The 24,450-nt window shown below is 38.9% G+C and overlaps 2 protein-coding genes across 2 annotated transcripts; both read right to left on the bottom strand.

Annotated features, from left to right (window-relative positions):
• Window positions 1-12,816: 12,816 nt before the first annotated feature.
• On the bottom strand, window positions 12,817-13,586 carry COPT5 (copper transporter 5). The gene has a single exon (XM_087325633.1). The coding sequence runs from the start codon at window positions 13,484-13,486 to the stop codon at window positions 13,037-13,039; it is 450 nt and encodes a 149-aa protein (XP_087181759.1). The 5' UTR covers window positions 13,487-13,586; the 3' UTR covers window positions 12,817-13,036.
• A 3,215-nt stretch (window positions 13,587-16,801) lies between these two features.
• On the bottom strand, window positions 16,802-20,597 carry LOC147868996 (pentatricopeptide repeat-containing protein At3g09040, mitochondrial-like). Its single transcript, XM_087325629.1, has 2 exons — window positions 17,046-20,597; window positions 16,802-16,964 (listed from the first exon to the last, which is right to left on the bottom strand). Exon 1 carries the CDS (start codon window positions 20,339-20,341, stop codon window positions 17,066-17,068), a length of 3,276 nt encoding a protein of 1,091 aa, XP_087181755.1. The 5' UTR covers window positions 20,342-20,597; the 3' UTR covers window positions 16,802-16,964; window positions 17,046-17,065.
• Window positions 20,598-24,450: the final 3,853 nt, after the last annotated feature.

The following is a 24,450-nucleotide window of genomic DNA, read 5'->3' as shown; positions in this document are numbered from 1 at the left end:
TGGTTAATAACTTGTTTTGTCAATGGCATCCCCAACTCGGACTATCACTAGATAGTGCATGATAAGGATCCAAAATCCTTCGAAGAGGCCGTTGAAATAGTTCTTCGCTATCAACGCACTTTGAAGAAGGACCACAACAAACCCAACGAAGCGCCCGGGACTAAGCAATCGCAATTCGCTGGGAAACGCAAGACACCCAACGAATTCATGGATCGTGATTGTAAGTGACAACATCCTTTTTGCGTATTTTGCAAAAAGAAGGGTCATACAAAAGAGCAATGTTGAAAGCTTCAACGGAAAGAGCACGACAACAAAACTAAAGTTGTAGACCATAAAGGTCAGATTCCTAATGTCCTTCAGGTCTATACACATCATTTAAGTAATTGCCAATGTTCTTTCCCTCACTATGTATTGGGTCCCAATGATTTACTACATGCAAACGGGTATATCAATGGATCTCCCGTACAATTTTTGTTTGATTCGGGAAGCTCACACAACTTTGTGAATGATCGTTTGGTTCAGATATGGGGAATCCAACCCACCATAAGTGATCACACCTATACGGTGCACTTGGCTGATGGAAGAGTACAATACATCAACGGGGCGATTCATTCATTAGGAATTTCTATTGATACTTATATAGAAGAAGTAGACTTCCATGTAATGAATCTTTGTACCATTGATGTAATATTGGGTTATCCCTGGTTCTATAATAAAAACTCTTCTTTATCTATTGATTGGTTTCATCGTTCAATAATTTTTGTACTGAACGATTGTACTCATTTTATTCAATGTGTAAAAAAACAATCCCTCTCGATTGTTTCCTCTCCATTAATATCCGAGTTGTCTTGTTCTACTCTATTTTATTGTGTACTTGATCCGGACATTCACGTTTACAATATCGATAATGTCTCGGTTCAATTAACATATTTTGAACAACAACAACTTGATGAAATCTTAAATAATTTTCGTGATGTTTTTCCGGGTAAACTACAAGATGGGTTACCTCCTAAACGTAATATAGACCATCGTATAGATATTGTACCTGGCGTTGCACCAATAAGTATACCTCCTTATCGCTTAAGTCGATCCGAAGAGGATGAGGTATCTAAGCAACTCAAGGACTATTTACGAATGAGTTATATACGTTATAGTAAATCTCCAATGGGGTGCACTAGTTCTCTTGGTTAAAAAGAAAGAGGGCACATGGCGTATGTGTATTAATTACCGATGCTTGAATGAAGTGACGATCAAGAATTCGTATCCATTGCCCCGGGCTGACGATCTAATTGACCGTCTCCAGGGAGCTCGGTATTTTACGAAACTTGATCTCCATACTAGCTACCATCAAATTCGTATAAGTGAGGACGATGTTCCTAAAACGGCATTTTGTACGCGCTATGGCCATTATGAGTTTTTGGTTATGCCTTTTGGTTTGGCCAATGCTCTAGCTAAATTTCAACAAGAAATGAATGCCATTTTTCGAGAACAACTTGGAAAATTTGTCGTTATTTTCTTGGATGATATTTTAGTTTATAGCCGTACATTACAAGAACATGCTAAACATGTCCGCTTTGTTTTACAAACATTGCATTACAAACAGTTTTATGCGAAGGTCTCAAAATGTGAGTTCTTCAAGAAATCAGTTACTTATCTTGGACATCTCATAACCGAACGAGGAGTTGAAATTGACCCTTCTCGCATCAAGAAAATGAAGCTTTGGCTCACTCTTTGGAATATTCGAGAAGTTCGATCATTCCTTGGTTTTGTCGGGTTTTTGCGAAAATCCCTTCGTAATTACTCCCAATTGACGATGTCGTTTACTGATATTCTAAAAGGTCAAACGTGTAAGTCTACAAAACGTATTGTCTGGAATGATACGCTAGACCTCGCCTTTAAGGAACTCAAGGACTTGGTGTGCATGGCTCCTTCGCTTCTTTTACCTGATCCTTCAATTTAACCTTTTGAGGTTGAAACCGATGCAAGCGATTATGCTATAGGTGCTGTCTTATATCAAGATGGTAAACCAATAGCATTCGAGAGTAAGAAACTTGATTCTGCTCAATGTCGGTATACCGTTCAAGAAAAGGAGTTATTTGCAATTATACATGCGCTCAAAACATGGCGCCATTATCTTTATGGAAATCGCTTTGGGGGTAACTACGGACCACGAGTCGAAATATTTTTGTGACTAATAAGACTTGAAAGGTCTTAAGGCACGATGGGTTGATCTCATCCAGGACTTTGATTTTTCCATACTATATCGTAAAGGTTCCATGAACACTGTCACTGATGCACTAAGTCGCATTTGTGAAGTTAACATGCTTAGCTTCACTTAAATAACATCAGATCTTTATGTTCACCTTCGAGGAAAGTATCCTGATGAGAGTTGTTTTGCGAAATACTGGGCAAGAGTTGAGTCTGGATCAGACACCACCACATCCTCGAAGGAATACTTCCACATTGCTAACGATCTGCGCTACCGTAATGGGAAGGTTTGTGTTCTAGATTTGCCTAAGGTCAAAAAGAGAATTCTTTTTGAATGCGATGATGCGCCCTCTGCGGGGCACCCTGGAATACATCGTACACTCGTTCTCATCTCCACTCAATTTTATTGGCCTAAGATGCGCCTTGACATACATAGCTATGTGACTAAATGTCACCAATGTCAGGTTAACAAAGCCGAGCGAATTAAAGCCGCAAGACTTTTACATCCCTTGGACATTCCCAATAATAAGTGGGAAAGTATATCCATGGATTTTATTGTTAGCCTTCCTCGCACCCAAAAAGGTCATGATGCCATCTAGGTTGTGGTTGATAGACTAACTAAAATGGCCAGATTTATTGCTATGAAAACCACGGTAACAGCTCCTGAATTGGCTTACCAATTCGTTGACGAGTTATTTCGTTTTTATGGGTTACCGATAGATATCGTGAGTGATCGAGATCCAAAGTTTACCAGTGACTTCTGGATGCAAGTCTTTAAGAAGTTAGAAACTACATTGAGCATGAGCTCCACAGATCATCCTCAATCTGATGGACAGACAGAATGAGTAAATCAAATTATTGAGGACATTCTTCGAGCATACGTTGGTACAAAACCAACAAAATGGGAATGTTATCTCCCAATTTTGGATTTTGCTTATAACATCTCCAAGCATACATCGACGGGATATAGTCCTTTTATTGATGTATGGTTTTCAACCACGAGCCCGGATTGATGTTAATATACATCATGATAAGTTGTGAAATACGCAAAACTTTCTTCGGGATATGCAAGATATGTTGCATATTGCACGAGATAATATAAAAACTGCTCAAGATAGAGCACATTTTTATGCCGATCATCATAGGTAACCTTGTGTATTCAACCCTGGACAGAAGGTATTTTTACATGTACCTCACAATTCTAAGACATTGTCTAAGGGTAAATGCGCTAAGTTAGCCCCACGGTTTTGTGGACCTTTTACAGTCCTCAAACGCATTGGGTCATCAACCTATCGTCTCGCTCTTCCCGATGGTGTTGAAATTCATCCAGTTTTTCATGTGAGTCGTCTAAAAGAACTTCTAGGTTCTTGCAACAATACAATTACAACTGAAACTCTGGTTACTTCTAAAGAACTATATTCTAAACCACATGTACTAGAAAGAATTCTCGATGTTAAAACAAAAAAATTACTTACTAAAGAAATCCGAGAATTTAAAATAAAATGGATGGATAAATCAATAAAAGATGCCGCATGGGAACGTGAAAATACTCTCAAAACTAACTTCCCTAACTTTCCATTGCAAGAGTGCAATGTTTTAAAGAGGGGGAGTATTTTACGGGCATGACCATATAATATCCCGTGGTGAGAATTTACTGGAGTATTCTATACACATGGATAAGTGTGAGGGTTAAACGAGAGTGTAAAGAAGGGGAAGATTACTTTTAATCCTCGGGATTGAGACAATCCATTAGGCCAAGTGTGAACTTGCCTGGGGGGGCCTTGGGTATCACTATAAATAAGAGGCCTAGCTACCCTCATTTCATCATCTTTTGACTACGTCGAGACTATGTTCTTGTGGTGGGTCAACTCTTGTAGCGAGTGCACCAACACCAGGTACAACTCGACGCCACAACGGTGGTATGGGATGCCGATCGAGGCTCGAGTCCGTCTCGATCCCTTCGTTCGGGGGTGGTCGGGTGGATCATCACCCTTCTTTCTCTCTCTCCTTTCTATCTATTTATCTATCATTCTTTTATCCTTATCATATGCTTACATTAGGGCATATCTCTAATAAGAATGGCCCTGGAAGTTCCAAATTTACCAAACTACCCCTATGTCCAAAAAACTACACTTTATAAAGTAATTATACACTCAAATATTTGGTAAATAGTGCTAGTTCGGGTCCATTTCTTCCATCTTTGGTAAATAGGGCTTGTAGATTTGAGTGTATAATTACTTTATAAAGTGTACTTTTTTGGACATAGGGGTAGTTTGGTAATTTGAAACTTCCAGGGGCATTATGGTAAGTAGACGAACTTCCAGGGGTATCTTGGTACTTTTCCCTAAAATAAAACATATGCAATGTGTGCGTGATCTTATGGATGACCATTGGCAAGGTTCACTTTAACTCTTCTCCAAGGTCCTAATCAAACTTGGGAATGCTTGTGTGATAAGTGTTGGTGGTTACAACTTAAGTTATATTAGTTTGAAAAGTCTAAGTGGATTGTTTCAAGAACCTATTGAGTCCCATGTGATAAATATAAGGGGATTGGGTAAGTTTAATAGGAGAGGGTATGCCAATTGTATACATTGATCTCCCTTTTACTATAAGGTCGAGGATCATTTCCCTCTATGTTTTGAATAAGAATTCCAATGTACATGTCGTTATGCTTGAAATGTGCAACTAATGATACATAGTCTATGTTTTCTTTTGTGTTTTGGGAAAGTTTGGCGTCATAGAGAATGAATGATTTGCTCATGGGATGGTGGATGGAGGTGTGGAGCTATTAGGAGTAGTGATTGAGAGACGATAAGCAGGTGAGGGAAGGGGATAATCATATGAGAGGTTGATTGGATGAATGTAATAGATTGGGAGGACAATGCAATAATTGAAGGAATCAAATCAAATCATGTGGGAAAACTAGGGGAAAGATTTGAATTGAACATTCTACTTGGATTTTGGACTAGGGGCAATATGGTGTACTTTTCCAAAGTGTGACCATGAATTCATCCAGAAGGTGGGTGACAACATCATTAAGGGAGTGTGATCGCAATCACTCATGAACTATAGAGCGAAATCAAAGATACTATGACCTTGTAGTACAATATATGCCTATAGCTACATCTTCACTTTCCAAACACACTTTAGCCTTGGATCACAATTCGCTCCATACAATAATCAATGGTTGTGATGACAGACAAGCCCTCAGAGTTATCCAATCGACAATATCTCGCAATGTTGCTTTCAACATTGCAAAGGAAAGGACCACAACAGTGGTCTTATGACAACTCTCTCCAATATGTATGAGAAGCCATTAGCCTCTAACAAAGTTCAGTTGATGAGGTGGTTATTCAATTGTAGATGATTGAAGGCACATTGTAGCCCAACATATTAATGAACTCAACACAATTGCAACCCAATTGAGTTAAGTTGAAATTGAAATTGACGAAGAAGTATGGCCATTGCTACTTTCGTCTTCTCTATTAGATGGTTGGAACATATTGTCATAATTGTGAGTAGCTAGTCAAGAAACAATAAGTTGAGATTTGACTCCATGCTTTGTGAAGGCAAAACTTATTAGTGGGGTAAATGACTAGTAGAGGGCGGGATGCTCATGTAAAAGGTAAAATATAAATTATCTGAGCTAGTAATGTAGTTGCTCAGGCGACCTTTCTAATCCTCTTGGTCCTATCCCACAAATTGTACTTTCTTCTTGTAGCCTAACAGTGAAGTGCGTGAATTGCTTGTCACAAATGTGTCAATTTAAGATAGAAGATATTGTTGGCAAACATCTATTTTTCAGCTTAAATAGTTTTTAGTATAATCAATTGTTCATTTGAACTTCCTTAGTAACCATACAATGGTCTCTCTTTTTCGAAGAACATCAAAAACAATTGTTTAAATCTTTGCAATGATTTCTTGTTGGTCAAGGATTGCACCTTGATTACTAGTTTTAACTTTGATGTTCTGAATGAAGATGTCATCATTGAACACAATGTTTCCTAATATCAAGTTGTTCTTAACCCATAAATAACACTTAAGTGGGTTCGAATAAAACTAGTATTCATGCGTTTTCAAAAACATATACCTCAAAAGGCAAGGTGCTCTCTCCATGTGGAGTCACAAAATAATTCATTCGACTTGTAGGGGTGAAAATATGCTCTACCCCTCTTTGGTAAATGTTCATGGAACTTGTGTTTTGGAAGACATTTATTTGTAAGAGAATGGGACTAACTCCATGGAAAAGTAGTTCTTTTGCTAGACTAGACTGTGTTGGGCAGGGCAATGGTATGCATAATTGTGCCTAATGGTACCCATTTCATGTCCTCAAAGTTCCAAGTAAATACATCTTTCTACTCAAATAGGAATGTCAATAACATTGTTTCCTCTTAGGTCAAATATTATGCAAACTAGTTTGTGGTTTTCTTTGTCTTCTAGTTATATTTCCTTCACTTCCATGGGCCCACTAGAAGAAGTAAGATTTTTTGGTTTTTCTAATAGTTCAAAGACATGCTATTGATTGACACCTTCCTCATATATTTTGAAGGTCTTTGGGACATATATTTCCTTTACTTCTAGTTGGTGATCTCATCCTTAACTTGAGTAATTTGTTTCATTTTGGCCCCTCTTTGGCATATCTATTGTGTAGTAGCTAACTAGATATGTTTGCTAGGACTAGCACACCCCTACCTTTGCTTTGATGTGTTTAAACTAGTTGGATTTGGCCATACCTTGTTCGATATGGAATTTTGGGTCTACCTCCCAAACATCATTGAGGTCCTTATAATGTGAAACATTAGAGGTAAAGCAAGATAAGATCACTTTGTCTTTGTCACAAAACTTTGTGCTTATGGGTTCATTCCATCTATTAGGTAAAACATGTAAAACTCGATTCAAATGTGGTGAGATGCTAATGGAGGCAAGTTTTCCATATCCATGTTTTAGCTACAATTCATCATGGCTGAATTACCAATTTATTGTGGGCTCATGAACTAAACATCTATTCTCCAATTTAGTTGTGACCAATTGGTCATCTGTGAGCAAGGCCTTCCTATTCATGTATTTTTCAAGTCTATACTTAGATATCGCATGTCTTATTCCCTTTTACATACAGATTACCTCATGTCCAAAGTCCTAATAGTATAGTGCGATGTACCTAAAACATGCGGGTCCTGAAACAAGCACAAAGCATGGTGGGGATAAGAGATGAAGTGTTTACAATTAGAGATAAGCGACTGATTATTCTGCTACACAAACACAAATCAAGCGACACATTGTTTTACGTGGAAAGTCCCAAATCAAGACAAAACCACGTGCACTCTAGCCAACAAATTCACTATGAATGAAGAGTACAAAAAACAATGTGGTGAGATGCTAATGGAGGCAAGTTTTCCATATCCATGTTTTAGCTACAATTCGTCGTGGCTGAATTACCAATTTATTGTGGGCTCATGAACTAAACATCTAGTCTCCAATTCAATTGTGACCAATCGGTCATCCATGACCAAGGCCTTCCTATCCATGTATTTTTTAAGTGTATACTTAGATATCGCATGTCTTATTCCTTTTCATATATAGATTACCTCATGTCCAAAGTCCCAATAGTATAGTGTGATGTACCTAAAACATGAGGTTCCTGAAACGAGCACAAAACATAGTGGGGAGAAGAGATGAAGTATTTACAATAAGAGATAATCAACAAATTATTCTGAGACACAAATACAAATCAAGCTACACACTATTTTACGTGGAAAATCCCAACTCACGAAAAAACCATGGGCACTCTAGCCAACAAATTCACTATGAATGAAGAGTACAAAAAACAATGTGATGAGATGCTAATGAAGGCAAGTTTTCCATATCCATGTTTTAGCTACAATTCATCGTGGCTGAATTACCAATTTATTGTGGACTCATGAACTAAACATCTAGTTTCCAATTCAGTTGTGACCAATCGGTCATCCGTGAGCAAGGCCTTCCTATTCATGTATTTTTTAAGTGTATACTTAGATATCACATGTCTTATTCCCTTTCATATATAGATTAACTCATGTCCAAAGTCCTAATAGTATAGTGCGATGTACCTAAAACATGGGGGTCCTGAAACGAGCACAAAACATGGTGGGGAGAAGAGATGAAGTGTTTACAATTAGAGATAAGGAGCAGATTATTCTGAGACACAAATAAAGCTACACACTATTTTACGTGGAAAATCCCAAATCAATAAAAAACCACGGGCATTCTAGCCAACAAATTCACTACGAATGAAGAGTACAAAAACCAATGTGGTGAGATGCTAATGGAGGCAAGTTTTCCATATCCATGTTTTAGCTACAATTCATCATGGCTGAATTACCAATTTATTGTGGGCTCATGAACTAAACATCTAGTCTCCAATTCAGTTGTGACCAATCGGTCATCCGTGAGCAAGGCCTTCCTATTCATGTATTTTTTAAGTGTATACTTAGATATCGCATGTCTTATTCCCTTTCATATATAGATTACCTCATGTCCAAAGTCCTAATAGTATAGTGCGATCTACCTAAAAAACATGGGGGTCCCGAAATGAGCACAAAACATGGTGGGGAGAAGAGATGAAGTGTTTACAATAAGAGATAAGCAGCAAATTATTCTGACACACAAACACAAATCAACACACACTATTTTACGTGGAAAATCCCAAATCAAGAAAAAACCACGGGCACTCTAGCCAACAAATTCACTATGAATGAAGAGTACAAAAAACAATGTGGTGAGATGCTAATGGAGGCAAGTTTTCCATATCCATGTTTTAGCTACAATTCATCATGGCTGAATTACCAATTTATTGTGGGCTCATGAACTAAACATCTAGTCTCCAATTCAGTTGTGACCAATTGGTCATCCGTGACCAAGGCCTTCCTATTCATGGATTTTTTAGGTGTATACTTAGTGATCACATGTCTTATTCCCTTTCACATATAGATTAACTCATGGTCAAAGTCCTAAATTCTAATAGTATAGTTCGATGTACCTAAAACATGGGGGTCCTGAAACGAGCACAAAACATGGTGGGCAGAAAAGATGAAGTGTTTACAATAAGAGATAAGTAGCAAATTATTTTGAGACACAAACACAAATCAAGCTACACACTGTTTTACGTGGAAAATTATTTTGAGACACAAACACAAATCAAGAAAAAATCACGTGCACTCTAGCCAACAAATTGACTATGAATGAAGAGTACGAAAAACAAACAAATTACAGAGCTTTCAGCTTTCTGAATGAAAGGCTCCAGTCTTAGAGAGTATCATAGAAGTATGAATCTCATAACAAGAATATATGAAACGACTAAACCTATTTAGTTGTAGATGTAACAGATTGGTGTCTGAAATCACTTATAAGGTTTGGGCAAGTTCCACAAAACTGTGCCTACCTAGGAATCGGCAACGGTTCGGTTTAGGCTTAACCGGTTTGTCCTTATCCAAGCCAAACTGGTTAAGCTTAAACCATTTTGGGGTTCTCAAACTTGAACTGATCCATAAAGCGATTTAGGCTAAACTGGTTTGGCCTAAATCAGTTTAGGAACTAGTTTGTGTAGTAGTTTAGGTACTGGTTTGTGAAGCGGTTCCTAGCTCAAACCGTTTAGGTAGGCTCAAACCTAAACTGAGTCGAGCCAAGCCACTAACCCGCTAACCTGTTTAAAACTGGTTTAGCTAAACGGTTTAGGCTTGAGCCGAGTCGTTGCCGATCCCTATGCCTACCCTTGTTGTCTTCACATCTTCTCTCTGTCTTACTCACATGGGCTAACTTAGAACTTCTCTTCTCTATTTCAGCCCTTGTGTCTCATGCTATCTCTATTGAATATAGGTCTTTAATGGATGTATTCACATTGTCCAATTGGACACACTAGGTTTAGGCCATTTCTGTAAATAGTAGAAAGGGCAGTTGCTCTAAGTCAGTTAGTATTGAAATTGACTCTTGTAACCTAGTGTTAGGGTTGTTCACTTTGTACATTGTGCTATTGTAACTTTTGAGAATAATACAATTACATCTTGTTTGTGCCTACTCTGCGGTCCCTCTTCTCATTGTTTTCTCGTTGATATTGTCTTATGTTCTAGTTTTCTATTGTTCTTAATCTGTTTCTCTCCAGTCTCTAACGATCTTCATCACAAAGAGATGTTGAGATTGTTCCGTACTTGACGATCGCTTCCAACATATGGTATCAGAGCATCACGTACACCACAATAGAGACTCTTAAGAAAGTTCACTCCAAGAAGCAATCATACACTACTTTCTTTCACGATTCGTGACTACCAAAATGAGGTAAGTTCTAGCCAATAGACTTTGAATGTATTGTTTGTGACCATGCCTTCTAGTTTCTAGACCAAATCACCCACCATTCTCAATTTCAAGTTGGTCAAAGCTATTAGAATTTTCTCAGCGTGCTTAGGAGTTTATAGGTAGACAATTTATATCCTAATTCACAGTTATTATGGTTTAAATGTAGGTGTTGTGGTCTATATGGTGTGCTTGACATAAATAACTTCCTATATTCTCCCATTCATATTAACAAACTAATTGATCTTTCCGTCCTCCTCTAAGGTGCTTCAAGTGGGGTGTATATATATTGTCATTTTTAAGTTTATGATTATCATGGTTGCTTTTTGAAGTCTATCATTGTCCTCCATCACCATCATCTCGGAGTATGCTTCGCTTCAAAGAAAGACCGACATGATTGAAAATTATGTAGGGTTGATGAGTTTATAGTCATCAAACATTTTATCTCTTGTTTTACTTTTGATTTTGAATATTATTCGTGGGGTCAATATAATCATGTATTATCTCATTTGCTTTTTGTTTGGAAAAATTGCCAATCAATTAGATTCTATTTGATGGCACATCATGCAAAACTAGTGATAAATTCTTCCCAAATGTAATTAAAATAATTTGGTGCTTCTTAGGGAGTCAACCGTAAATGTGAGGTTAAAAGATGCAAATTTGTCTATTCCAACTAGTTTATCAAGTGTGAGCCCAAAAATCGTGACATGCTTTATGTTTATGATAGGCTCATAGGCCTTATGATATTTGGAAGGACATGTTCATAGGTGTCTCCATACCTTGTTAATTGGTGCAATCATATCATTGTGATTTGCTCGTCTTGGTGACGATATCAATGGTCTTCCTCTCTACATAAGGGATACTAGTGCCCACCAACTCTCGATTGGGGATAGGTTCTTTGGAGAGTAGACTTCGGGGTGACCACTATATTCTTGCCCAAGTTTTGTGTGTCATTCCCCCCTTTTAACGGCTTCCTCTAATATCTCTTGTAAAAGGTCTACCTCTTCCTCCTTTGATTTTGATTTCCAATAAGATAGAGCGAAGTTTTATCCCCATTTCTATGATTTGAAGTAGAACTTCATATCTATCATGCCGTAGTATGCTAAGATCAATATTTCCATGACCATGTTTTGATGTTTATGGTGAATAATGTGCTTGTTGAGCCTAATTGGCTAATGTAGTTGCTTCGGTTCGGGTTTGATCAATTTTTCCTCTAGTGTCAACCAACCTCATGTGTTGTTTTGTAATGTTCTATCGGACTACCATTACCTCATTGACTACAAATGTCTTGTTTGAGCCATCCTTGCTTGGTGGGGTAGGTTTGCAACAATCTACCTATCTAAGTTGCCATGGCGCAATCAATCCCAATTACAAGTAGCATGGATGGTTCAAATTTTGCGGTTTAGGGATTAATAGAGATTAGTGAAAAGCAACTAAAACTAAAGAAGACTACAACTAATTAGAGATTTGAGGGACGTAAACTCAGAGTTTAAACTTTTGTTAGGCCGATTGGGACTCCTCCAAACACAACTCTCTTTAGACATTGTCCCTTGACTATGTTGTAACAATGCCTCTATTGCTAGGAATGTGCAGGGACAACACCACTGATGCTAAAGAATGTGAGAGAACATGTAAAATTCAATAGTTAGGACACAACTGTAGATAAAAGACATTCAAATTTTAGTTTGATGCAATAACCCAATTATGGCCCACATGATATTTACTACATATAGGACAATCATTCACTTTTGAAGAAGCACCAACGGGACACACTGGTGTGTCGATCCATGAAATCAGTGAGAATGGGAACTTGGTTTACAATAATCGATCATCATATTATATGGAACAGAAAGAAACTTACAAGTAAGACAGAAGCAAAACCTAAGTTTAACAGGCATCTCCATCCTCGTGGATACAACAGAAAATGCAAATTGTATGTACATCTACGTTATAACTTTAAGAAAATGGAGTTTTGGTGTATCTACACATCTATGGATACCATGGAAAATGGAAATTTGATGTTCAAGAATCCATCACCATATTGGATGGTAAAGGCATCTCCATCCTCGTGTATACAACAGAAAATGCAAATTGTATGTACATCTATGTTATAACTTTAAGAAAGTGGAGATTTGGTGTATGTACACATATCAATGGCTACCATGGGAAATGGAAATTTGACGTTCAAGAATAAATCACCATGTTGGATGGTAAAGTTAAAAACTTGCAAGTAAGATGAAGCAGGATCTAAGAGGCAGTAGGCATATCGATGCAAATCATCATATAGGATGGTAAATAAAGAAACTTAAAAGTTCATGGATGGTAAAGAAAGAAAGCAGGATCCACATATTCATGGATGATAAAAGTAATGGAGACTTGATTTACATTAATGGCACACGTGCGTGAACCTCCACGGAAATCTCAGAGAATGGAAAGCTTTATGTACAATATCCATCGTCATATTGGATTACAAAACAAGAAACTTACAAGTAAGAAGATGCAGGATCTAAGCGCAACAGATATCTCCGTCATCAGCAGAAGAATCAGTATCAGAAGATAGATCACTAGCAAAATAATAACCAACGATGAAGCCAAGAACCACAGCGATGAAGACGCCTCCATTGAAAGACATAACAGCGAGCATAAGCAAGTAGCTGATCGCGACTCGGATGCCAAAAATGACGGAATTCAGAAGTTTCCTGCTTGAAGGAACGGGGATCTTTCGTTTCCTTCGTCCGTCCGGAACCAAAGGATCCGAAATAACGGAATACGTAGGTTTAGCGGAGAGAAAGGAGGAAGAGGAGGGAGAAACCCTAGCGATGGAGAGGTATGAGTAGAAGACAGAGACGAGGAAGAGGGCGAGGAGGGAGGGGAAGTAGGTGGTCCATGTGGAGGTTTTCCATCCATCGAACAGAATTGTGGCGTCCTTGCCCCAGTAGAAGGTCATGTGCATCATCTTTACCCCCCTTTCTGCTGCTTCTGCTTCTGCTTCTGCTTCTGCTTCGTCGTCGTCTGCTTCGTCGTCTGCGTCTGCGTTTGCGTCTGCTCAGAGGGAAATGGAAGGCTTTAAGACATATTGGTCCCCATAGTTTCTCATATTTACAAATGTGGCCCCTTGTGCTCTTTCTCTAGTAGATGTAGTAGTAGTAGTAGTAGTACATCTTTGTAGTACATACATACAAAATGTTGGTACCCCCGTTTCTCTTCTCTTCTCTCATATATGTTTGTATGTATTTGTATGTATGTATGTACAGTAAGTACAAATCGACAACTCCCGTGGTTCCCCCCTCCTCTCCCACCCATTGCTAGCGGGTCTTCTTTTAATTTGCACCCCAGACAGACGTGGCGTGATCAATTTACCCTTCCCTCGTTTGTACTACGAGAGCCGTAGCTTTAGGGAGATTCCCCCTACTCTATTGAGTTTCCAAACAAAACCACGACAATAATGTTGTCCGTTCTCCATCTCTTTCACCCAACGAAACTAAAGATAAACACTAGATTCTTAAAACAAGAGCGATCTATTTGTAGGTAAGAATCAAACTGGCCATTATTCACCAAATGGCTTAGGTTTTCAGAGAAAAAGGTCTTTGTGGCTTGTTTCTCTCCATATACATCATACCTTAACATACCCCACGAATCATCCTTAGAAGTTAGTATGGTGGCACTTTTCACCAAAAACAGACAAATGTTTAAATGAGACAAATATAAAATCATACCCCTCTCATGAACTCAAAAACTAAAAAGCATGGTTACGATTATTTAAAATATCACACATAATCATGCATTAATGGATTAGGTGTTGGTGTTTCTTGAAAGGAGAAGAGATTTTATGGCTATAACTTGACATTGGTAGGTCCAAAACATGGTAGAAGAGAACATTATAAAACAACCATAATATTGAGGGTGTAACCACATGTGGCTTGGGTCAAATAACAACATGACAAAACTTGCCAAATCTAAGAAACACAATCCCAAATCTGGCGAGCGAGCAAACATTGCCATATGAAATGATGAATATTATCTTCCATGGTTTGTATACAGAAGAGCCAATCAACCCATGGTTGTTCTTTAGTTTGTATATGTAAAAGACCCTCTATCAATGTTATGCTCTATAGTTACTACCAATAAATCCATAAATGGGTATAATAATCGTTGTGTGTTGAGCCTCAACTACAACTCCCACCTCTTTGACCCGTAAATGAAAGAAGTGATTAAATTGAGAGCACAAACTCTTCTTTCCATGTCAACAAAATAATAAAAAAGTCATGAGACAACCAAGTATTGAGCACATGAAAAACATGGAATTTTAAGTGGAATACTTCCACTAAGTAATTACCTTTCTTCTCAATGAAATATTGGACAAATATATTTGTTATTGTGAGTGTGAACACATGTCTTGCAATAACAAAAATTTGTAACCCATCACATGCCTAGATAAGTCCAACAATGCAACTCCCCTCAAGTGCTTGGAGGTTATTAGATGGTTCCCTACAACTCATGTGATATCTATTTTATCTCTCTTTATCCACAAAAAACATTGAAGATGTTGCAAAATGAAATGCAAAGCCTTCTTATCCAATACAAAATGAAACACAAACAAAAGAGGTCACAAAACTCGTGACTTCCAATTTATGAATTTATCCCTCAACCTCCTTGTCATCCATTATTATGACTACAATGCCCTATTAAGATATTCGTGACCCATATCATGTATACATGTTTTGACTCATGAGAGGACATGTAGCTTGCAAGCATTCCATGCTCACATATGTGTGCCAAGTGTTCTTCATGCATAAGCTCATGCATATGCACCAAGTTCCCTTCATGCATCTTGTCATTCATGTGTGCCAAGTGTTCTTCACCCATTTCAGTGTGAAATCTATTTGAAGAGGTTCACGATTAGCATTCTAGTTCAACGCCAGTCTTTAGCTCTTGAGTTATATCTAGCCACGATTATTAAAGTTACTCTATCTATATTACATTTTCTATCTCGTCAAACTCTCTCAATCTACCTTGTTCCTTCTTCTTTTCTCTTTTCCAGTTTTGACATCCATTCAATTAATTGGGCATTCAATTAAGTGTTATCCAATGTTTTTCTTCACTCAATATATTCTTACCTGCAATTAAACCATATTGGGTTAGGTGTATCTAACTTTGGCAAATAATAAAAAACCACATGATCAACTCAAGTAAACTACCCATTATCAACAAATAAAAGGTACAACAATGTCTTGCCCAGATAAACAAGAGTAAATGTAACTTTAATTACTAAACCCAACCATGCAAAACAGTACCACCAAAAACTCACAACACACAATGAGTGGCAAAGATATCGATACCCACAATGATCGTGTTTGGTTGATGCATAAAAAGGAGTTGATGGAAGAAGCAAAGAGAGTCAAATCATGCTCTCAAGGTTCAATTCTCCCCGAAAAGTGGGCATCCATGACCCAATTCACACATGTAACATACTAACACGAAACTCGTTCACTCTTGAGTATATGGTCTTGGCTATTGGTAAAGAATCTACTATCCACTCAAACAATGCAAGCTTATCAAGTAGGCATCACTGCATCGAAGATTAAATATGTGCTTGGTGTTACACATCTTGAGTCGACACATCTAGTTTGGAGCTAATGTTGGGAATTAGGACAACAATAGAAGATTTCAATGAACTTTTTCGTGAGCTCTCGAGGCAAACAATTTCATTAGTTGGGGAGGCAATGATAAGAGAAAGAGGAAAGTGAATCAGTGGAAAAAGGAGGTTGTGTGCAGCGCTTACCTTCACCATGACACTTTCCAGAGTGTAGTGACCCCAGTCAACAACAATGGACTTGGTAAGCCACCATGATGGGGGCCGTGGCACCTTTGCTGCAAGGCATATATAGGGAAGCTTGTGATGGCGCTGCCCTGTATCTCGCAGGAGGGCTGCCATTAATATGAATTCCTAGAGTAGTAACATCGTGTGTTAACTGTTGTAATGGCTCTTGATTCAATAAGGCCTTCTCCTCCAGTGTTTATAAGGGGTTCTTCACATGCCCCCAACCCCCTTAGAGATGGGTTCACATCAACTCATTCAGGCAATTTTGATCATTTATTGTTTTTGGATTCTTTATCATCAAGTTTTAATAGGGGCCCTTCACATGAGCAGGCATGGATTTATTCTCTCTTGATTAGACTTTACCTTTGAGGTTTATAAGGGATTGATTCTTCACATGAATCCCATGGGTTTATTCCCATTTGATTCTTGACCTTCGAAGTTTGTATGGAAATGCATTCACTCACGCCTTTTTCTGGTGTTCTTGTCGAATAAATAAAAAATATCACACTATTAAGGCTGAGTTTGCATCTCATCATATGATCTCGTTTCACACTTGCATAGAAGGCTATGCATCCACATTTCTGGTGCAATCAAGGTTGCTATCACCATAATCCTGTGTAAACAAATCTCACCATCAAAGCCAGATATGAGCTTGATTGAGGCTACTCCCAATAAAAATAGGATAGAAAAGTACCCATTGTAAACAATGTTACATCAGCCAACAGCAACCCAATATTGTTCTGCTGCCCACCATTGTTTTCTAATGCTCAGCTCCTCAACTCTCTTAGCATGTTGGTGCATGCCAACATCAGCATAAATATTATAGAGAGAAACATAAGCCCCAACATCTCCTTCATCCAATTGCACTGCATGAGAAAATGCCCATATTCCAATCTCAACATCACCCCATTTTCTACAAGCACCCAGTATAGTGTGCCAAACCACAAGATTAGGATGGTAAGGCATCAACTTGATTAGTGCTACTGCTTTGTCTAATTGGCCCACACGAGCAAACAAATCAATCATACAAACATGATGCTCAATACTCAATTCAATTCCATACTCTTTACTGATGCATTCTATGTATACTTGACTCGTACTCACAAGACCTGCATGACTGCATGCAGTAAGCACACTTATTAATGTGTCAAAACTAGGTCTTACATTTTCTGAAATCATTCTATCAAGGACATGAAAAACACTTTCACTTTCACCTAGATGTGCATACCCTGCAATCAGAGCATTCCATGATAAAGCATCTGGAGAAACACCTTTAACTTGCATATCCTCAAGACAATTCAATGCATCATTTGCCGATCCATGTTTGGCATATCCTGCAATAAGTGATGTCCACGATACAGCATTTTGAACCGGAAGCTGGTTAAAAACTTCTTGTGCTTTCTGTACAAAGCCAAAACTCGTGTACATATCAATCACTGCATTAGCAACAATAAGGTCCTTTTCAATTAAGCCATGTGCCACAATCTCTTCATGGATCTTTTCACCTTTCTCTGTTGCTCCCATGCTACCACAAGCTTTCAAGGTGCAAAGGTAAGTCAAAACATCCGGAGAGAAGCCCTCCTCCTTCATATGATCAAAACAACGCAGAGCTTCTTCACCATAACCGTGCTTGGTATAACCTGCAATTAATGTGGTCCACGAGATGGCATCCCACATTGGAAGCCCATCGAACACATCCTGAGCTTCTTCCAGTAGGCCACAGGTTGCGTACAAATCAACTAGTGCATTGCCAACAACAATATCACTTTCCAAAAGCCCTTTAACTGTTATTTCAGCATATATATCTTTTCCTTTTTCTATGAGCCGTATAGTTCCACAAGCTTTCAAGCTAGAAGCATATGTAACTGCATCAGGAGAAATACCTTCAAGTTTCATAAGCTCGAGACAATTCAATGCTTCCTCCCTCAAATTATGTTTAGCATATCCTGCAATCAGCGTACTCCATGATACTGCATCTGGAATGATACCATTGTGATTCATATGTTCAAAACAATTCATTGCCTCCTCACAATATCCATGCATTGCATATCCAGCAATGAGTGAAGTCCAGGAGATGATGTCATGTGATGGAAGTACGTCAAACACTTCTTGTGCTTCATCAAGCAATCCACAATTGGCATACATGTCGATCAATGCATTACCAACAAACAGTTCATGCTCAAAAAAACCCTTTTTCTCTATCTCGCCGTGTATCACTCGGCCCATTTCTCTTGCACATACAGTGCCACATGCTTTTAAAATGCAAACAAACGTGACAGGGCTTGGTGCAATACCTAAAAATTGCATTTGCGAAAAGAAATCTAAGGCTTTCTCACCAAGACCGTGGTTTGCATATCCTCCCAAGAGAGCTGTCCATGAAATAACATCTGAAGCTGGAAGTTTATCGAACACATGTTGAGCTTCAAGAATCATTCCAGAAGTCACATAGAAATCAACCAATGCATTCCCAACAACAATGTCCTTCTCCAAAAACCCTCTCATGGCAATCTCAGTATGCATTTCTTTGGCCTTGTTCTTAAGTCCCATAGAGCCACAAGCTATCAAGGTAAAGACAAATGAAAGACAGTCTGGAGAGATACCTTCAGATTGCATAATCTCAAAACACGTCAATGCTTCTTCATAATACCCATGTTTAGTATATCCGTCTATTAGTGTATTCCAACAGAATGTATCTGGAGAAATACCTGAAATTTGCATCTCTTTAAACAATTCCAATGCTTTTTCACAAAAGCCATGTTTGGAATACCCTGAAATCAGTGCTGTCCATGACACTATATCACGACCTGAAAGATTTTTGAATACCTCGTGTGCCTTTTCAAGCATACCACAATTGGCAAACATATCAACCATTGCAGTACCAATGAGATCATTTTTTTCTAGCAAACCTTCCTTACATATCATATGATGTACCTCTTGAGCTTTCGTTACATCTCCAATGTTGCCACAAGCTTTTAAGCTACAAATAGAAGTGGCAACATTTGGAACAATACCATCAGAGCACAATTTTTGGAAACAGTTTATTACTTTCAAATCAAGTTTATGTTTAGAATAGCCTCCGATCAATGCTGCCCATGAGAATATATTCCGGGAAGGAAGTTTGTTCAGTATATCCTCTGCTTCTGCAAGGAAGCCACAATTAGCATACATATCAATCAATGCATTGCTAATTTCAGGAACTCTTTCAATGATCCAATTCTCAATCACAGAGGCGTGTATTTGTTGACCTTTGCATACATTCATTAGGTTTCCACATAATTTTAAGATGAAAATAAATGTGACAGAAGTCGGTGCAACACCCTCCACTTTCATCTGGTTGAAGCAAATCATTGCTTCTTCACATAGACCATGTGTAAAATATCCAGCTATCAAAGCATTCCACGACACTGCATCTCTCTCAAGAAGCTTATCAAACACTTCTTGTGATTTCTCAAGAAGCCCACATTTCGCATACATATCAATCAAGCTGCTGCCAACGAATAGTTGTGTTTCTAAATTAGATGAAATGATCTCATAATGCAAACTTTTACCTCGTTCGACATCTTTCAAGTTGGCACAGGCCTTCAATAAAGCAACAAAAGTGTATGCAGTAGGTTTCACAGAGCTTATGCACATTTTCTGGTATAGAATGAACGCTTTCTGAGGATCTCCATACTTGATGAAGCAAGTAATAAGAGAATTCCAACTATACTCATTGGGAAACTCCAAGTTATGGAACACTTTATGAGCATCACAAACGTTTCCAGCATCAGCTAACATAGGAACCAGGTAGTTACCGATAGATGGGTGATTCTCAAGACCAAATTTTTGTATATAATCATATAGCCGCCTTGTGAAAAAATCATTTTTCTCCTCCCTACATTTCTGCAACATGTATCCAATGGTCTCAATGGAGGGAATTTGAGGCAAGTCTTCCCCTGATGCAAGCATTTCTTCAAGCTTAAGTAATTTCCATTCCCTTCTGTTTTGCATGTCATTGAATCATCAATAGGAACAGTAAGAAAGCTCTTATAATCCGATGACCACCAGAAGCAATTAGTACAGCCATAGATAGGAATGCGAGAAAGGTCGTAAAATCTGATCATCAAATGTGATATGTGTGGCAATTGCTACTTTTCTATGGATTTTCCATGGCTCAGGCTCGTAAGCATAAGAGGTGGCTTCCAAACTCCCTTCTGTGGTATGCATCCTGAATTCGCAGTTTGCGCTGATGAATGAGAAACGTAGCACACCGTTTTACCTTCATATGTAGATGCTGCTTTAGACCTAGTGCATATGCTCATGCGTTTTCTCCATCCATGTTCAAAGATAGTGCTTTTTCTAGGAAAGCAAAAGAAAGAAGAAAAGGGGCATGCTGAAGACGTCAAGCCACTTCCATTCTGTCCATAGTACATCATACTACATACCATTCATTACCATTACCATCCCATCCCATCTCATCCTTTACTAAGTACTGACCATACCCTCTTTGTATTGTATTGTATATATAACTTACACATAGTAGCCTTTTTCTCGAAAAACTGCATCCTTTTGCCTAGTCTCCTCCCCTCCTTATATTGCTCGCCATCATTTTCGATTTCCCGACGTTATATACCTATGACTTTATCCATCCGCCTTCTTGCATGTATCCAGCAGCAACGTGAGAACACTTGCGAGAAAGTTATGCACACATATATGGAACCCCTCCGAACCACCCCTAGGGTTCTTTTTATTTTCTTCCAATCGATGCATCAAGATATGGTCCATCACGCCCACCTTGCCATCGACTGATTCGGAACTGGTGCAACCTTTGAGATGCACAAACCCACATTGATCTCTTCCCATTGACAAGGAGTTTCTCATTTCTAACAAGTTGTTCACTATATGTACCTACCAATTGCCTCAACTTCTGCCCTTTTCATCATGGACAACTACCCATTGCCTATTTAGCGTGAAATTTGTTTGTGCACAATGGCACACTATGGAACGTTGCCCCTACAACAACCTCAAACAATCAAGTGCCTATGTACATGGCGTCAAGCTAAACAAACCATGACCGAGTCACTCAATGGGAATTCCTAGATGAACGTTAAACATATGTCATCCTAGACTACAACCTCAATTACACCGCCAAGATTGTTTAGGCTATTCTGATGCTTATGACTTTGACGATTGATAATCTTAGTGTGAGGCCTATGATCATGACCCATCTCAAATAGAATGATGTCTAGATTGGGGGGGACTTATTATGAGAGTGATTTGTGTGGGGACTACAACTAAGAATACCCCAATTGCATTAGGAACATACCAATAACTATTAGGGGCAACTGCTAACAATGATACCTTACTTGTACCAACAAAGTTTGGTGAACCATTTGGCATGGTTCAAGACCCTTGTGGTCCCACTCACACTTTCCCATCCTTGCAATTTCCATGACACCATCGCCACCTATCAACATTTCCTATCCATAAGACAGTATCGTCGAAGACCACATGTATACCTATCCCAAGTATTGGGACAACAATGACATCAAGACACACATAGCGTTATTCCTTACGATATGGTAGGTTGAATTGGAGTAAACCAATTGGCTTCTTGAAAAATAGTTCCTTTATTCACAATATGAATAAAGTGGGCCAACTTAGTCAACCAAAAAAACACAACTAACACTACATTTTCATGACATTGAGTACATGGCAACCCTACAATGAAATCCAAAGACACGAATTGTCATTTCCTATTGGAGATAAAAGGTTGCACCAAAGCCAAGATAAAAGATAACTTTATCATAGAGTTCGAAACAAACACATGGTCTAGCACATTCTTGTCCATACATGGCCATCAATACTAGGGATAAACCAAGTCTAGAGTTTTCATTGTCCCAAGATGTCCCAAGTGTTGGACCAACATGGAAATCCTTGGTGACGTGGTTACTAATTGTTGAGAATCAAACCCAACTTCCCCAATGTAATGGCTTTCACACTGGCATGGACACACTAGGTTCATGCTAGTTTTGTAAATAGTAGAAAAAGCAGTTGCCCTAAGATAGTTGGTATTTAAACCAACTCTTTTGTAGCCTAGTATACAGTTGGATGTATTTTTGGTTGTAACCATTTTCTTGCTAATACAACTTCTTGTTCTCTCTCTCTCTCTCTCTCTTTGTCTTACACACAAATAGAGTTTCCTTCCTCTCCACGAGATCACCTACACTCTCCATTTCTTTACATGGTATCAGAGCGTGTGGTAGTCTGATAAAAACTCGCTCAACTGTGTTGTGTCACACATCGACGATCAAATAGAATCGGCTCATCAACAGAGAAGAAAAACAACACCATGAACACTTAGAATGGGAAGCGCTCTTCCTACTGAGAAACTCGACAGATCGAACTTTGCATCTTGGGAATACAAGATGCATCAATACCTTGTCAACTAAGGCTATTGGAGTTACATCGAAGGAGCTCAAGTAAATCAACCCAACCCGGTATATGCCGATTACCAAGCATGGGAGCAAGCGGCGAGTCATGTGTTGTATTGCCTAGCATCTTGCATCCATGATCACATGCTTGGCTACATTCGAGAGGCAAAAACGTTGAAAGAAGCCTGGGGCGACCTCAAAAAGATTTTCGCGGCTAGCACGGCCACACGCAAGCTTCAACTCCATTAGGAGTTGAACAATATTCAACAAAGGGATATTTCGATCACCAACTACACCTTGAATATCAAGCAGTAATGTGACGCCCTTTGATCTATCAACATCAGCATCCACGATGATGAGATGGTGCAAATATGCCTAGGCGGCTTAGCACCATGATTCAACATGATCAGATTGGCCATCTAGGCTTGCAAGGGAGAATCCTCCTTCCTATCTTGATCTTCAGTCAATATTGTTGGTCGAAGAAAATCACGTCCGACCAAGGCGCAATGTGCTAGATGGTCAGATGCTCTACTCCCAATCGGACGAGGGAAGAGGATTTGGTTGAGGAAACATAGGCCGAGTTGAACGAGGCCAACATTGTCGGCCAATTCGAGAGCACAATTCCCACTATCAGCAAGAGGCCAGGAACACAATGAGGGAGTTCGGTAGAAGGGGGAGCCACCATGCTAGAACAAATCGCAAAAACAACCCGATCGAATGTGGGTACTGTGGAAAATTCGACCATCAAGAAGAGGAGTGCCCAAAGAAGAAATGGTAGTCGGCTTCAACTAGCCAACAACTCACGAACTATGCTACAAATTTCGACTATGACGACCATGGTAGAATGTTCATAATGAGACATAAATTCTTGAGAAAAGTGATCCCTCTGGATGGGAAGAACACAAGTTGGATGGAATGGAGAACCAGCCAGATCGACCAAAAACCGATCGACTAAAGAGTCGGATGATAGCTAGCTTGTCTGAATCGGAATTCGGATATTGCACAAGGAGTCAGATTGTTAGGAACCGACTAAGCTCTGACTAGAGAGATGAGCAGCAAACGTGGCCAAGGCCAAAAATCGATTGATTGCCAAAATTAGTCGAGGCCGATAATCGACCGATAACTGATTCGACTAATAGTTGAATCAACCGAAGCCGACTCGAGGCTATATTTGTAAATAGTCATATATGTATGTGTATAAATATAGCTAGGGAAAAAGTCTTTTAGAGTTGTAAGTGAGAGTGTAGTTGAATAGTTGTGGTTGTTAGAGAAGGTTGATGACATTCTCTAGTACTATCTCTTTCTACTGTTGTTGTCATCCGTCTACATCTTAGAATCATGAAGGTTTTGATCATTCGGTTGTGGCCAAATTAGAGCACTGTATCACCCCTGATATATCAGGGAAGAATATTTTGTATATCCACTCATAGTGAAGTTGTTCCAGAGTCTGTGGGCTCCCGTGGTTTTTCCCCTTTTCAAGGTTTTCCACGATAAACTCTAGTGTATTTGTGTTTAATTTTTCTTTGTTTCATATCTTATCTCTTCGTGTGTGATCCTAAATTCATCGTTTCTCCCAACATAAAGCACACTCAATGTCAGGACTGAGTCTGACCAACACCTCTGCTTCAGACAATGTATGGTTTGTTGACTCAGGAGCATCCAATCACATGACATCTCATGAAGATT

The sequence above is a fragment of the Azolla caroliniana genome, unplaced genomic scaffold (genome assembly GCF_043228905.1).
Source record: "Azolla caroliniana isolate FFs.n. ecotype wild unplaced genomic scaffold, voAzoCaro1.0.p SCAF_1, whole genome shotgun sequence".
Classification (NCBI taxonomy): domain Eukaryota; kingdom Viridiplantae; phylum Streptophyta; class Polypodiopsida; order Salviniales; family Salviniaceae; genus Azolla; species Azolla caroliniana.
This window is presented reverse-complemented; position numbering and strand designations above follow the sequence as displayed.

Excerpts from the sequence above, each read along its gene's own strand:
- COPT5 (XM_087325633.1), bottom strand. The coding sequence starts at position 13,486 with ATGATGCACATGACCTTCTACTGGGGCAAGGACGCCACAATTCTGTTC.
- LOC147868996 (XM_087325629.1), bottom strand. The coding sequence starts at position 20,341 with ATGCAAAACAGAAGGGAATGGAAATTACTTAAGCTTGAAGAAATGCTT.